The 16,661-nt window shown below is 49.0% G+C and overlaps 1 protein-coding gene across 1 annotated transcript in view; it reads right to left on the bottom strand.

The window, feature by feature from the left end:
- Positions 1-4,394: 4,394 nt before the first annotated feature.
- SH3RF1 (SH3 domain containing ring finger 1) overlaps positions 4,395-16,661 on the bottom strand; it is a 152,034-nt gene continuing 139,767 nt past the window's right edge. Inside the window, 3 exon segments of the mRNA XM_045552534.1 lie at positions 4,395-6,805; positions 14,829-14,899; positions 14,901-15,188. Coding sequence (XP_045408490.1) covers positions 6,637-6,805; positions 14,829-14,899; positions 14,901-15,188 — 528 coding nt within the window. The 3' untranslated portion in view covers positions 4,395-6,636.

The raw sequence follows: 16,661 nt of genomic DNA, 5'->3' as shown, positions 1-16,661 counted from the left end.
TTGTTCTGCATGAACCAGCGGGAGTGGGTGAGGTCTACGAGCTCAAATCTGCAGAGCAGATACCCCCTTGCTCTCGCCCCTCCTCTGCAAACACCCGCGTGGTGAGCCCGGTGTTCAGCATCTGCGTCTGTTTCCACGGATGGCAGGTCATGTGCTCGACCAGAACTGCTGACAACTCCTGGCAGTTTCCACTCCAGGGGACGCAGAGGTGACAACAACCAGCCCAAGTCCTGCCTTGTCTTGCATTTGTCCTCAGATGAGACCCCAGTTTGGACGCCTGCACCAAAATATCCACCCTCAGCTGATGCTTCCCTTAGCTGCCCCCACGGAAGGAGTCTCTTCGGGGTTCTGCTCCGTGGGAATGCGTGCAGGGGCCCCGGTAAGCTTGTTATGGATCTACATGCGTCTCCCATTTATATCGGAAGGTCTTTCTCATGGGATCCATTGCACCATAAAACAAGCCATTGGTTCTCAATTCCTCAGCGTAACGGTGGAGAAGTCAAAGTCAACTCTTTGTGGAAAGTCAACCCGAGGGCGACCTTGGTTTTAAAGATGCTGTGAACTCTCATAGGAGTCAGCACGTGGAATGACGCTTTCTAAACGATGCCATTTTTTCTGTCTGCTCTTGAACTCAGTGCTGAACTGATTCATCATTCTTACTAAAGTGGGTGTCCCTTGCTAACTTAATTTCAAAAGTCTCATTTTCCTAAAAAATTTTACATATTTTGTCTTCTCCCTTCTTTACTCTTTCCCTTCCAAATATATTACATGGCTTCCGTAGGCGGCCAGGGGCTTTCATTTGTTGTATCTCTTTCTGATGAGACTTTAATGTACGCTAAGTCAGTCCGAGTAAGGGTCTATCTTCAGTGGCGAAGGCAACCACCCTTCCAGTTTCTTGGATTAATATATCTTTTCAGATACCGTGTTCATATGCAAGCTAATAGTGTATTATATATATTCATTCCCCTCTGGATGTTAGCACACTCTACCTTATTTTTTGTTTAACTATGTATCTCAGAGATGTTTCCATGTCTACATATAACTTTCCCACTCCCTTTTACGGTTACACAGTATTCTGCTGCACAGATTTACCATAATTCATTGAACAGTTCCATATCGATGAACATTTAGGTTGTTTCCAATATTTGGCTATTATAAACAATACTGCAAGAATATGGTACTGTCATTTTATATTTGATGATTAAGTATGTCTGGAGGACAAATTCTTAAAAGTAGAATGGATAAATGCATTTGTAGTTTTGCTATTTTCTATATTGCTTTCCCTATATGTTTTATCAAATTACATTCTCATCAGCAAATATTGAGTGCTTCTCATTTTGTCAACACAATGATTTCAAATTTTTTCACTTTCCCAGTTTTATAGATGAAGATCATATTTCACTGCTGTTAATGTGCATTTACATTAGGAATGAGGGGAAATATCTTTTAGTTTGTTTGAATTTCCTTTTTGATGAACTGCCTGGTTGTGGGCAAGCGATCGGACTCCTGTGGGGGCTTCAGCTCAAGGGTGTGTGGTCACGTGAGTCACGCCTGGACACGCGTGGTTCAGGCTGCCATGAAGGCCGCAAATCTCCCAGGGCTCAGCCTCCTCCTTCCTTCTTCCCCGAATCAGTACGTGTCTCCCACCATAAAGGTCACCTGTGGCTTGGACTGGAAATATTTTAACATTTTCTGTATGTTATGATGCTTTGACATATTAAAAAAAAAATCAAAACCTTTCTGACTGGGGAGAGGCTCCTTCAGGGGCCGGCCCATTCTTACAGATGACAAAGGCCCAGTGGGAACATGCCCTTGATATGCAAACGAGTCACAGCTCCTCCACCTGGCCTGGGCACCCCAGGGGACATCCCTGGGCCCTAACCGCCCCAGGGCCAGGTGCCAGGCACCTAGGGACCACCCTACAGCCAGAGCCTGGCGCCATTATTCACACTAGCCAGTCCCCAACTGTTCACCCCGCTCTGCTGGGCCCCCCTGTGGACACGCCAGTGAAGGCAGCAGCCTAAGCCTTTCCTTTGCTCCTGTGTTCTGCCTCCCGGCCACCCCGGTGTCCTTCCCCCATGGCCGTGCGCGGCGCACTGTGCCTTCTGTGTCCAGGGCCCGTGAGTGTAACACGGGTTGTTTCTCCCGAGCTTCTCCTCTGATGGCCACACCTGACTGACCATCTCGTAACATCCAGTAATGGCTCAAGGCAGCTGCCGCCCTCCTGCACTGCAGCCTGGAGCGGGCTGCTTCCTCCTCCTAAAAAGCTCTGCCACAAGTTCCCTTTAACATTTCAGCTTCTATCTCAGCAAGAATTTACCTAGCGGCACGGCTGCACTTAACCTTAAGGGAGACTGGAAAATGAGCTGCTTAACTGAGCACCTTGCCCTGAGATCAGTTTAGGAGAGAAGAGGAAAATGAATATATTATTGAGAGGCAATTCACAAATCTGTCAGTTTTACTTTTGAGTTCTTGTTCTTATGTGTAGAAGCTTTTTATATGTAAAGGAAATCACCTCTTTGCTACAGGAGTTACAAAGAATTTTCTGTTATTCTTTTGACCTTGATTATGGTATTTTGTCATGTAAGTATTTTTCTATAGCTGGATTTATCAGCATTTTTTTATATAGTTTCTGGATTTGGGTTATATTATATTTAGGAAGGCCTTCCTATGCCAAAGCCTCCCATCGTTTCTTCTAGTACTTCTATAAGGATTCAGACTGTGAACGATTTAACTCCAAGGCGGAAGACCTCTTGGAACCAAACTTCTACCTAAGCTGTGAGCGAGAGCGGTGGCGGCTGGGTCCCCAGCACTGGCTGGGACAGTCTGACCCTGCAACAGCAGTATTGAAGGTGGCTCAAAGACTAAGGGCCATCTAGGCCCCTTTAGCTACTGAGTGGATCGTTGCAGTCCAGTAAGAATTTACACTGAGTGAGATCTGAGATGCAAATCTAAACAGCCGTGGCAGAAAGTTATTAGTAGGAAACCAAAGAAATCAAAGAAATGTTCATTCATAAACCAGAGAGAGGGTATTTTTAAACTGTCACATTCACACTGGCAGGTCACTGCTCAGTTCAGTAGCTCCTTCCTGCCCCTGGTGATAATCACTAACGGGCAAAGCTCCTCACTAAGCCCTGGAGTCACGGGAGTTAGGGCCATTCCCTTTTGCTGAGCCTGGACATTGGCTAACCTATAAATATCCTCGCTTATTTTGGTAGGACGGCAAATTCTTTTTCTCAGAAAGGAGTAATTGTAATAGGATGCTACATTAATTTGATTGGTTCAAAACACATTTTGTCTTTTTTTTATATTTACTTTATAAGAGACAGTGTCTTGCCCTGTTGCTCAGGCTGGAGTGCAGTGGTGCAATCATAGCTCACTGCAGCCTCCAACTCCTCGGCTCAAGCGATCCTCCTGCCTCAGCCTCCCAAATAGCTGGGACTACAGGTGCACGCCACAATGCCCAGCTAATTTTTTTATTTTTTGTAGAGACAGGGTCTCACTATGTTGCCCAGCCTGGTCTCAAACTCCTGGACTCTAGTGATCCTCCCACCTTGGCCTCCCAGAGTGCTGGGATTACAGACATGAGGCACCACGCCTGGTCAAAAGTTCACATGGATACACACAAAGAGTTGGAAACATCACCTTAATTTGTTCCTTCTAAATCTAATTAGACCCCGAAAGGCACCATGTCCCAGACTCCAAGAAGCGAGATGAGATGTTTGAAACCAGAGAACGAGGACTGCTACGCGTGCAAACAGCACTTTCCAGAGCAGCGACTCCATCTCCTCCTCTCCACCCGGTGCGGCAGACAAGGCAGAAACAGCAGCAAACTATTAATAATCACCTTGCCCAGGTGACCACAAAGGTAGTATTTGGCAGAGCTACGGTGCAACCTAGAATTCATGAGTTTTAATTTTGATAAGTAATTTGATAGTAACCAAAAGTTAACAGGAAAATATTTTTTAACACGACTTACATGGTCCTTTCATTTCATGGAAGCTTAACGTTGTGGTGAGTCTGCAGACCGTGAGCCCAGCTGAGCTGAGACCCGGGACTCTCACAGGGCAGGTCACAGGCCCGCCACTCCCGCGTGAGGCAACCCCAGCACCCACCTTGGTAGCCTGAGGGGAGACAAGGGAGCGGAGCGTCACAGCACCTCGTGAGACGATTCCACAAACTCTTTCGAGAAGACTTTAAGCTTCTTGGAGAACTGAACAAATAAGGTTTATTAGCTGGAGAGAGAAAATGTGTCACAGTCTCCAAACTGATTCTTGTAGGCACCTTCTGTTGGAGGCACATGCACAGAATTTTTATGAAGTAAAAATTGGGTCAAATGTGTGCCAGGTTAAAAAAAAAAAAGCAAAATTTTAAGGACTGACACAAGGGACACATAAAGGTTGAACATCAAATTTTAATCTCAAAACCTTTTATCCAGTCCTCAAATTATTAACATGAAAAGGAATGATAAGCTGCGATTTTATCATTACCATATCACTGCGTAACAAGCCCTTGTTACAAAATCTCCATCTACTGTCTCCAAAAACCAATAGAAAACCCAGACATTATATTACCTAATGATCTATTAACAGATGAAATTTTAACCAACTTTATACCAGGAAACTATTAACAGAGGTACTTCAATCACATAGCTTAAAATATGGAGAAAAGACAGGTAAAAAATTATCTTAACCTGTAGTAGTCTTTTTACTTTTTAAAATTTTTATAAAATACACTAATTTCCCAAAATAAAGAATATTATGACACATTGGTGTCAACTTACACAGATGAAAGCTGATGCCAGCTTTTTTTTCTAACTAAAGTTCATTTCACCAAACTTTTATATATTACATGAATATCCAAGTATTTTAAAAAAATTCAACACACAGGAACATAATGTACAGTGTTTTATTTTTTATAAAAAGGTTAATTTAGGAATGATTTTATTTTCAACCACACAATGTATCTTTTTAAGACCATGAAGCCTCTTGTCATTGCAAGAAGACTTTAGTTCATATTTCTATCTCCCAGTTTCAATTCTTAAAAGTAAAAAAAGAAAAGGTTTATTTATTTATTGATTGGCCATGAGAAAACCGTGGTAACGACCTTATTCACCACCAGCTGTCTTCCTTCCTTCTGTTTTCAGGACTACCCGGACCCACGACTGCGTGGCCCTGCGATGACACTGGTCGGGGAGGCCAATGACATCAAAGAGCGGATAGAAAAAGACGGGCTCAGATGGATCCGACCACAATTGTAAGGTGTGGGCAGAGTCACTCGCGCCAAGCCCTGCAGAGCTTCGGCACGACAGCCACAGGAGTGGCCCCCGGATAAACCCGTCCCTGCCATCTGTCTGCGGGGAGGGCATGAAAGGGCATTTTCACCCCTGACTCGCGTCATGGCCAAGGGACGCCTTAGCCAGAGGGGCAGCTGCGTGCACGCAGGAGACCTTGGTCAGCAGTGGCTTCGGAGTCGGTGAGAGAACACTGTTTATTTTACACCTCCTGCCTTGGTCGACTCTGGGCACAGACCAACCTCCACAGGAAACGGCAATGAAGCACACGCCATGCACAGTCCACGTGACCGCGGAATCCAGTTGCGCATGCAAGAGGCGGGGAGAGTCACAATGGATGAATGGAAACTTTTCACAGTGTTTCTTACAGCCTTTGACTTTACACGAGCACATCACTAACCACCACTATCTCACAAACGTGTCCCGGGCATGCAGATGGCTCGGGGTAAAACGGGAAATGACGTTTCACAGTCACTCTCAGACAGTGAGTACAACTGCAGTTTTCTCGACTTTCCAACAAATGAATTGAGCTGCTTCTGCTATAAAACTAGATATATTTCTGGATACATTTCTTCAAGGGTTGTGCTTTATTCTTCCCTAATCACTTCACTGATTTCATTCTAGGAAACCTAAAAACCCACAAAATGAAATTGAGGACTAGGTCTTAAGGGTGATTCCTGACCAAACTAGAAAGACGGGGAGTCACTAACCTCTCTCGTCTTGAGTTTCTGTCTCCCTACCCCAGGCCCTTAAGCATACTGACTCAGCTGAGTGTTCCGTTTCCCAAAGAAGGAAACCAAATTAGAGGACTGGCGTTTCTGTCTTAAAGAAGCAAAACATAACCCCAAACTATAATGGTGAGGGGCCGGGGGCCGGGGGCGCGGAAGATGCAGTCTACGTCAAAACGAACCTCTTGCTCTCAACAGGAGATAATCCAGCTTCTCCTTAGCTATCATTTCATAAATTAATAATTTCTTAAGATCATAATCTGAAGAATTTATCTATTATAAGAAAAGTTCAAGTTTAAAAAAGCAAATAAATTAGTTAAGCCTTGTAAACAATTGTCCATTTTAGTTATGTATCTTTAAAAACAGAAGTTTCTCTGTATAGTAAATCAGACAGTACAAGGCACACCTTACACGCCAGATCCCCGGGCGACCAACGCACACAACACCCTCCCCACCTCGCTGGCCGGTGTGACCGTGCCGGGCACCGGGGTCACTCGCTAATCCTCCGCTCGGTGCCCGACCGTCTGCAAGCCCGCACGTGTGCCCTTTCCGTTGCGTTGCGTTGCGCCAGTCTGCTGTGTGGTGTGACGGCCAAGCCTTCCCCCTGCTGGCTCCTCAGATGTTCTCCACAAAGCTTCCCGGGAAGAGGCCGGTCTTCCCGTTACGCTGCAAGGTGCCCTTGAACCAGCCATCCTCTCGCTTCTTATGCACGAACACAATGTCTCCTTCTTTGAGTTCGAGTTCTGCCTCGCTCTGGGGAGGGTAGGAAACCACCACCCTGTGCCTGAGAGAGAGAGAGAGAGAGAGAGAGAGAGAGAGAGAGAGAGAGAGAGAGAGAGAGAGAGGTTTCTGTTAAGCCTGTTCGAAGCGGCGATTGAAAACAGTGAGGCGCTATCGGTCTGCACGAGCCTTCGCCATACACAGACCAGAACCAGCCCGGACCCGTTCATAGACGCTCGTAAAACGACTCAAAACGCAGCCGTTTGCTGCTGAGCAGAGACCGGCGTGACAAAGACGGGGCTGGGATGTGCACATCGGCCCACCGCTGACGGCCCAGACCGGATCCTCTGCGTGACCCGTACGGGGGGAGCCATCCCTGCCCCTTCCTCATGTTCGTGTCTTCGCCACACGGAAGGAAGAGCCGTGTTCCGTTTTCCAGGAGGGGAACCATTTCTGTCATCTCCCAGAAGAGAGGGTGAACTAACTTGCTGGTGCAGCTGGGTTCGGCCCTCTCTGAGCTGCTGCCTCTGTGTTCTTAGCACAGAGAGGTCAGGGGTCAGGGGTCAGGGCTGCCTGCTGGAGGTGAGTCTGGGAGTCTGTCTCTGTCCCTTACGCTGGAGTTGGACACGGGTGAGCAGCAATTCTGAGGACGCTCATCGGCCCCATGTGCCCCATTCTGCCTGAGGCCGGTGGCTCTCCGGCCCTCGGGGGTCAGTGGGAAGCGGCAACCACCACTCAGCACCGCAGACGCCCTGTTAGTTCAACACTGTTTGTCCCGCTGTCCCCGCGCCCTTCCTCCAAAGGCAGAGTCACGTTTCTATGTCCCGCATCCTGTTATCCTCCTCTATCACTTCTCTCCATTACTGCCCTCCTGCTGTTCCCGGCCAAAGGAGACAAGAACGGTGTCCGGCAGCCCAGCTCCGCCACGGCCAGCGGCCCACGGCCCTGGCGTCCAGGCTCCTGGGCAGGCTCCTGCCGCAAGGCTCGGGGACGACCCACGTGACCAACCGACGCCACTGAAAGGACAGCGTGTGATTTCCGCAGCTGGGTCCTAACAGGCAGTGTGGCTTCCACGTCACTTTCCCTTGGATCAGCCACGCTGGGGAGATGAGCCGAGTGATGACGACATCTCTGTGGGGAGCACCAGGAGGGCGCCGGGCCTCCTCCCAACCCCGACCCCGACCCCGACCCCGACCCCGACCCGACCCCGACCCCGACACAGCGAGCGAGTTGGCTCCGCGGAAGTGGCCCCTCCAGCCCAGCCAGGCCCCAGCCGGGCCGACGTCCTGACTGCGACCTCAAGGAATACCCTGAGCCACAGTCACCCAGGTGAGCTGCTCCCCAGTGACTTGACCCACCGACACTGTGAAATAATAAATGTTTACTATTGTTGTAAGCCACTGAGTTTGGGGAGTGATTTGTCACACAGCAATAGGTAGCTAACAAATGACGCGACATCTTTCTCTGTGTGATGCTAATGGGTATTTAGTCACAAAGGTGATTCAGTTCTATTTTTATTTGGTTCTCAAAGTCAGAAAATGAGTTTATAGCCTCCCAAGGATCCACCCTGGACTGAAAGTGAGGGAGGTTATGGCTTGACAATGAGAGCCGGACAAACTCTACACAATTCCCCAAAACTTCGGAAACGCATCAGAGCCTCATCCTTTCACCTCTCCCCGTGCCATAAACACCAGCATGCGAGGCCCGGCCCAGCGGCTCAGCCTGTGCTCCCGGTGCTTGGGGAGGCCGCGGCGGGAGGATCACTCGAGCTGAGGAGTTCAAGGCTGCAGTGAGCCAGGATCGGGCCACTGCTCTCCAGCCTGGGCAACAGGGCGAGACCTTGTCTCTTAAAAAAACAACAAAAAACCAGAACCCACTCATATTAAGAAACACCACAGCAAGAGTTCCAGATTATTACACTACAAAAAGCGCATCTCTGCAGAGGCTAAGTGGCTGCCCAAGCAATTCCTGAGCTCCTCTGGGCACAGGGACCAAATTACACGCCAAGATCCGAAGGCAAAGCACATCGCAGAGGCTGGCTTATCATTTCCAAGGACGGCCCAGCCAATTCAAACATGAACATTCACAGGGCACAGGCTGGGGGTCCCACCGAGCATGGGAGGAGGGGGGTGCCGCAGTGTGGGAGCAGCTCTGGCCTGGGGTGGCTCAGCCTTTGCAGCCAGTCAGAGCGGTTTACTTTGGGGCTGGTTACCTCGGCCCTCTTGGTCTCAGCTTCCTCATCTGTAGGACAGGACCACAGTGGGTTAAAGTATTTAACACGTAGCGTAGTGACACTGTAAGAATTATGCTCTTAAAACAGTGTTTGGCACATAGTTCAATCCCACCATGCTACCCCCCGTTACTGTCATGTGGCTCAGGCAGGCGGGCAGGGTCCTGGCATTGCAGGGAGGGGCCGGGCAGGGACTGGCCACTTCCAACCAGGAAACAAACTCCGGCCACAGCCTGAACAACTTCCTGATAAGACTTGACAAACGTGAGAATGACACGGTTAGGGTTTTGCAATCCATTCTCTGATATCTTTAAAAGCAAGACAAATAATTTCATCATGGATTTATCTGAAGGAAGGATCTAGATGAGAAGATTTCTCAAGTCTGATGTCAACATGCCAAAAATCCGTGTAAAAAAGTAATGATGCAGTTGCCATTTGGGGCAAGTTAAAATTTAAAGCAAAGCTTTACAATTCTGGGGAAAAAATGTACGAGTGACTCAAAACATATTCAGAGTAGATCTCTCATGAGATGTATTCCCTACTGGTTCTCGGCGAGCTGCCTTGAAGGTGAAATGGAACAAAAATAGTTCTTGAAAAACTTGAAGTGAATTAGATTAATATATGCATTTTATAAAACGTACTAAACCAATTTTGTCAAAAAAAATTTTTTTGAGCTATATCTGCTGCTAGGCTAAGAACATAATCTTCCTGCCAAGTTCCCAGTGGGAGCAAATTTTCACTGCTGAGTTTTATAAACCTCTGGGGGCGTGGAATGAGAACCCGTGCGCATAATGGAAACTGTGACACAGGCGCGATCACATGCAGACTGCCAGGTGCGCCAGTAACAGCCTCCACCAGAAACCTGCCAGCTCAGACCCTGGGCTCCAGCCTCGGGAGGTGGTTCACACAGGAATTTCTAATACAGATGCGAGCGGCCAAATACCGGCGCAACTGGCCAACTATTCCAGGCATGGAAAGGCTTTGCCAAGTCGAATGGCTCCAGACCAGCCGGCAGATGTGAGGCACAGCTGCAGGGCCCCTGCCTCCGCTTCTCCACCCTCTGCCTCACGCGGATCGTGCTAGTCTTTACGCGAATAGGGCTTTGGAGACGCTCTGAACCTTAGGAGTCAAAGACGGCTCTCCCACGATCACCGTGCTCCTGCTGATCCACTCCTCTTCACTGTCACTGTCACCATCCTGGATGACGACCTCATTACCAGTCACCTGGTCAAGTCATCTGCCTGCCCTTCCTGCCTCCAGTCTCCTCCTGTCCCCAATCCAGTCTACACAGACCCACGTGAACATGTTCTTAAGTGGCAGCTCTATCTGCAGGTCCCCACTGCTAAACACCACCATTAACAGCTCCCAGTGCCATGTGTGAGGTTACTCTCAGCCTGGTGCGCAAAGCCTGAGATGACCGGGCCTTAACCTCTCTCTAGAGGTGCAGCTACTAGTCTCACCTCGAGCACACCAAACAATCCCCGAAGCCAGAAAATGTCCCCCGAACCAGGACGTCACTTCTCCCTCGCAGCCCCTGGCTCACACAGTTCCCTCCACTGGGACTTTCCCGTGACGATCTCTCTGCCCACCCTCTCAAGGCCTGGCTCCAGTCCCCCTGCGCAATCTGCAGCCCCAGGGCTGGAGGTGATGTCGTGCTTTATTGATCCCAGAGGCCTCCACGTCCATTTCTTACGGCACTTAGCACAGTCTACACTGTACTGCTGCGGTCTGTGTCCCTGCCTCGGTTATTCTGCTGGACCATAAGCTGCGCGAAGGGTGAGATGATGCCAAATGCACTTTCTATGCCTCGTACCACTTAGCACAGCACATACAATACTTCTTAATAAGCATGCCAAGTGACAAAAACAAAAGGCCTAATCGTATAGTAAATCTGTTAAAATGTACAAAGCTCCTTAAAAAGGGATGGAATTCCGACACACGCTACAACATGGATGAACCTTAGAAACACGGTGCTAAGTGAAATAAGCCCCCCCCCCACACACACACGGGCAAATACTGTATGGGTCCATTTATGAGGTACCCAGAACTGTCACTCACAGACAGAACGTAGAACCGCAGCTCCCCGGCCTGGGGAGAGGGGATGAGGAGTTGGTGTGTAATGCACACAGAAGTTCTGAAGATGGACAGTGGGGAACGGCTGCACAACAAGGTGAATGTACTTGATGCTACTGAACTGCACACTTGAAAAAATGGTAAATTTTATGTATGTTTTACCACAATTAAAAAAATAAGATGAGCCAATGAATGAATAAAATGGAAAGATTTTTAAAAGCAGAGAAAAAATGTGCAAAGCTGACTGGGACCTTGGTGGCTGGACAGCCCCCTCCCCCTGTGCACAAGGCACAGAGCTGTGAGGGGACAGCGCGGCCCCCACACTCGGCCCGCAATGGGCCTCTGCCTCTCGGCAGCTGTGCGACCCCGACTCAGCTTTTGTGGCGGTTACCAGGGTGGAATTCGAGGAACCGTCTTGGCACAGAAGGAAGTTCCACTGACATCTGATGCCAACCTGCTTGGTTTGGGCTACGGTATCCCAGCTTCCATCTGAATGGTCACTTGCAATCTTTTACTAGTATAAATCTTCTATTTCCTTAATTTTTCTGGCCTCTCTGGTGTTCTCTGTAATTCACATGTTCTTGTTTCCAATCTCCCCTGGTGTGGCTCTGGGAGGCACCGGTCCCTCGCTCTGGCCTGGGTGAGCGACCACATGCCGCTGTCTGCCACCTGCCGCAGCCACCTCATGTCTGGTTCAATGTCTCACTGGCGAAACCAGCTTGCTCGAGTCCAAGTGAATTACGTCCATCGCTTTGCCCACTGGGTTCATTGTCACCGACTCAAAGAAATTAATCACGCTGGTTAAGCCCGACCGCCTTTCTGTGAATCCATCTCTATCCAATTTGTATGTTTCCCGTGTTCTTTCTAGCTTAATCCCCGACCAAAGATCACAGGTTCTTTTCCAGTTTAGGGGATGGGCTTATAGGTATGTGGTTAACAATTTAATTCCTAAATTAAAAAATACACACAGATATAGATGACTTGCTGTGTCTCCCTAAGTCCTTTATTTTTTTTTTTTAGGAGGAAACAAACAGACCCTGTCACACATACTTTCTTTGATTTGCCATCCCTTCTGAAATATTTTATTTCCACTTTCTCTTTGCAACTGCCTAATCATTTTTTCTCAATCCCTCTAAAATAGAGCCAAATATATTTGTTCTATTATTTCTGCTGTCATCAATTATACATTTTCTGCCTCCAGGATACAGCGCTATTTCTTGCTTGTTTTCTTCAGCCTCTAACACACACAAAGAATCTTCTTGATCCCCGGAGGATTCTCTGGGCTGACACAGACTCGTCGGCTCACTTCAAGGCTCGTCCTGCCCTATGACGAGGCTGCTGAAGTCTCTATACCACGTGGATGCTTCTTTCCACTGACGCGCTGGCTGTCCTGGTCACATCCTCCTGCCTTGGAAATACGTGACAGGGTCACGGCTAGAGAGGAGACCGCAGGCTTGTTCTCATCACAGGCTGTAGATGAATCCCATCTCACACTGTCCCAACAGTACACACCGAAAAATATTTCCAAGACATTCTAGCAGTGAAAGTTCTGCCAAAAGCGCCCCAGGCTTCCTCGATGCGCCGGGGCAAGAGTTGTTGGCGTCTGTGTTGTGAATTGAGGGGCTGTAAGATTCTGAAATGCTTCCTGAATCACACTGATGTGACAGTTAATCTTTCCTTCATTTTTAGCATTAAGTACTTTTCATTGTGTTGAAATGTTTGAAATACAAAAACAGGTAATCCTTAAACTATATATGCTTGGTAGCTTTTAATTAACCGAAAAACTCATTCCCAGTGAGTAACAGAACATTTTCCTGTATGTTTGCTCACGTTTTTCCTGTTGTTTTTACAGTCAGATCTACGAATCCAAGTTCAATGAACACCGCTGCCGCCACTGTACGAAAGAGCTGGGGGAAGCTGCTCTGGCTGGCAATTATGTGTGATATTCCATCGAACATATGGATTATAAAAACATAAGCTTGGGCAGAGATCTTCTCCGAAGAACCCTTTCCCACTTGGAAAAACCGGAATGGTGCATAGAAAACCCGCCGGAGCATCCTGGAGTGCCTGGCCCACCTCTCCCGCCATCAAACCCTCCGCGTTCCCACCCCACGCACACCCCTCGCTCCCCGAACCGTCGTCACCCATCTGCGCCAGCGATTCCGCCCGCTCAGATGATCTGAACCGCGGGAGCCGCTGCTAGAAACGCCGCTCTAAGAGGAAGGGCCCGGAATGCAGCAGCCACAGGGACGAGGACAGCTGGCAACTGAGAAGGAATGCGTGGGGGGACAGGGAGAGTCTGGGCAGAGTGACCGTCACGCACAGCAGTCACACAAATACCACGGGTGACAGGGAACGCAACAGAGGGCCCCTCGGGGCACGAGGGAGAAAGTGCGGATGACCGTCTGGAGGGACAGCGCGAGCCTCTGTGACCAGGAGAAAGACAAGGAGCTAGAATGAGTCCGGGCAGCAGGACGTCCCTGGAGAGCAGGCCGACGCCGCGGGACAGAGGCCGACACCCAGAGCTGAGGGTTAAGTGAATTCTGGACAAAATTTCAGAGCTTGCCCGAGAGCACAGTGGACGAGAGGAAAGATGGAATGATTTCATTTGTAGAAAGCGAACACTTTTTTTAGGGTGATGTCTTATTTCAAAACAGACTTTATAAGGCTTAAACTCCAAAAAATTATTTCACCTCACTATAAGAATACATAATGAATCATGCACTTTGTACACAGGGTACATAGGTTACTGGAGGTTTATTCTTTTCTATTTTTCATAGTTTAAGAAAAAAGTATGCCAAAAAATCACACAGACGGAGGCCTCAGATGTGGTGGATACAGATGTCACATGGCGCCACCTGACACGCAGAGGTCAGGTGAATTTAAGTCACTTGGAAGTGTAATGCTTCAGTAAGATTTCACATCCGCAACACAGGAAATGCCACCAAAAAGGCAATACCTCCACAAATGAGAAATCTGCTTTATTTATAAAATTCGGGTACCGAGGAAACAAAGCTGATAGAAAGAATAAAACAGATGCTACTTGAAACAAATTTATATGTTTATATGTTATGTGAAAATAGTCCACTTAGTGCACTTCAGGGTGTCTTCTTGTGTAACAAACAGTATTGCATTTTTCGGTTTCTATAATCCAAGTACGGATTTGTCTTATTAAATATATTTTCCTTCTTAACACACCCCGAGCACCGAGTATCAGTGTCAAACAACGGCTCCCTTCTCGAGGCCAGAGTCGCCCGAACAGGCCCTGCCCCTGCCGGGCCTGGAGGGGAGTCAGGCTGTGGCTGGGAACTCGCCGCCACACCCCTGGCTCAGGGACAACAAGGAGACCCCCCTCAGCGGACCCCTCTCATGCTCCAGCCCTTCACAGCCAGCGGGCAACGATGTCAACCTTTAATAAAAACGGAAAGGACAGAAAAAGGGAGCGGCTGCTGACGACGGCAGAGGCGAGGAGGAGGACGTGAATACGAGCCCGTTTCTAGCGACTGACAGGTTTCCTCTGGATGTAATTCCGAGCGGCTGACTGAAGACGATAAAGGAGAAGAAGGCTGGGGGGGGGGGACCTCACCCACATAAGAAATGGGAGGAAAAGGGAGGACAGAGGATGCTGTAGCAAGTGTAAAAGAAAGTCAGTGCTTGGTGGTGGCTACAAATTCAGTTCAAAAACATGCAGGAGGATGTGGACCTGTATCTCAATATCAGAAAGAACACCCGGCACACAGCGCCACGCAGTTCTAGCTGTCTGCTGCAATGACACAGGACTCACCTTTCGCAAACGACGGGCCTGGGCTCGCCCACGACGGGGCCGAGGGAGGAGCACGCCTGCCGGGGCGGGGGGGGCGATGGGCACGGCCGAGTCCAGGGAACTCGCCTTCCGGTGGAACGCGTCCTGCGCCAGGGCCGCTCCTGCCGCCACCGCTGCCACTGGGCCGTCCCCGTCCGTGGGGCAGGAGCTGGCCCTGCCGTGGCCACCGCCGAGGGGCGGCTCTGGACCCACCGCTCCCTGCAGAGGCAGCTCGCTGCCACCCAGCTCCATCTCCAGGGTGGGTGACGCTGGAGGCGACACTCGGGGCTTACGTTTGGTGGAGGCGCCAGAGAGCAACTTCAACAAACCCTTTTTCTCTTTCTAGAAAGAAAATAAAAGAATATGAGTTGGAGACGGACAGTACTATCGCGGCGGTAATCTACAGGGCCTTACAGTTTCAATGTTTGATTTGATCTTTTAAAATTATCTCTGTTGATATTTGATTACTCGTAACCTGGCTAGCGATTTCTGGGTGGTGTGACCGCGACCTGCTGCCACGCCTTCTGCCTTTCCGCCTGCACGTTTTTGTTGGTTTTGGACATTCCACTGTTCGTTACTCTCTTTTGCTGAGGCGGGACAGGAAGATAAAAAGGACATAAAACAAAAACCCCACTGATCCACCAATTCACATTTCAGGTTTGGTAAAAGCAGAAGCAGACATTTTAGGATGCAATGGAACTTTCAGATTCTGGACTCGATTTCAAGACATTGTGCCCCCTGCTCTCTAACCACGCAGGGGCTGTCCGTGCTGGAGGAGACGAAAGCCCAGCCTCACGCACGGCTCTCCGAGCCTCAGCCCTGTCACCCACGGCAGTGGCCGGAGTCAAGGGCTAAACCACTTCTCACATGTCACCACCTCGATTAAACTTAACACGCCAATAACAACGGAAGTCAAACCGTTTCTATTGTGCCAGAACCTCCTTGATCAGAAACCCAAAAATAACTCCACAAAATTTTAACAAACAACTTCAGTATATTCATAAACAATTTGATATCCCTTTTTGCAAGCAAATGCACAAGTAAGAGTTGTCCCCAGAAATCTCATTCTGCAGAAGCCATCTCTTAAAGTTTCGTCTCTTGTGATACTTCCCTCTCTTTGCTCTGCTAGGGAAACCAGATCTCCCAAACCCCAGGAGCCAAACCGAGATTACAGACATCATCACTGTTTCGCTCAGATGCCAACTATAACATTAAGTCCTCTGAGTGGAAACACTGCTTGAAAAGGAAACACTTCCCAGAGAACTATCTCTTTAGAAAACTCTACAGGCAAATGGGAATTATTAAGGCCCACTAATAGGGAAACAGAATTATGAGGGACCCACTAAGGAATTTTTCTTGGGAATATAATTTTGTTCAGACTCAGTAAACCCCTTGTGGAAACGACTCTAAATCCACAACACCATAGTTCCAGTAGCGACAGTGTGGCAGAAAAAGGGAAGAGACAAAAGCAATGACTTGCCAGACAAGCAGGCGTCCCAGGGAAACCACACCAGTCGCCACGTACCTACGGCTGCTCACGGCAGTGTGAGCCCCCGGGCCGATCCTGGCAGAGGGCTGGGGGTGCTGGGCAGCAGGTGCCAAGGTCTCCTCTGTGCCTGTGCAGCCTGGCCCCAGAGGACATTTCTCCTCGAGGCCTGGCCTCAGCTGACCTTGCTGGCTTTTGCTTCACCCATCTGAGGCCCCGTTTTCCGAGGGGCTGCTACGTGCGTTCCAACAAATGCCCCCACAAACCTGGGCTCCCTGCTTGAGTGCAGCCACCACACCTGTGACCTCCGTATCCCACCCAGCACCGAG

The sequence above is a fragment of the Lemur catta genome, chromosome 5, assembly GCF_020740605.2.
Source record: "Lemur catta isolate mLemCat1 chromosome 5, mLemCat1.pri, whole genome shotgun sequence".
NCBI lineage: Eukaryota > Metazoa > Chordata > Mammalia > Primates > Lemuridae > Lemur > Lemur catta.
This window is presented reverse-complemented; position numbering and strand designations above follow the sequence as displayed.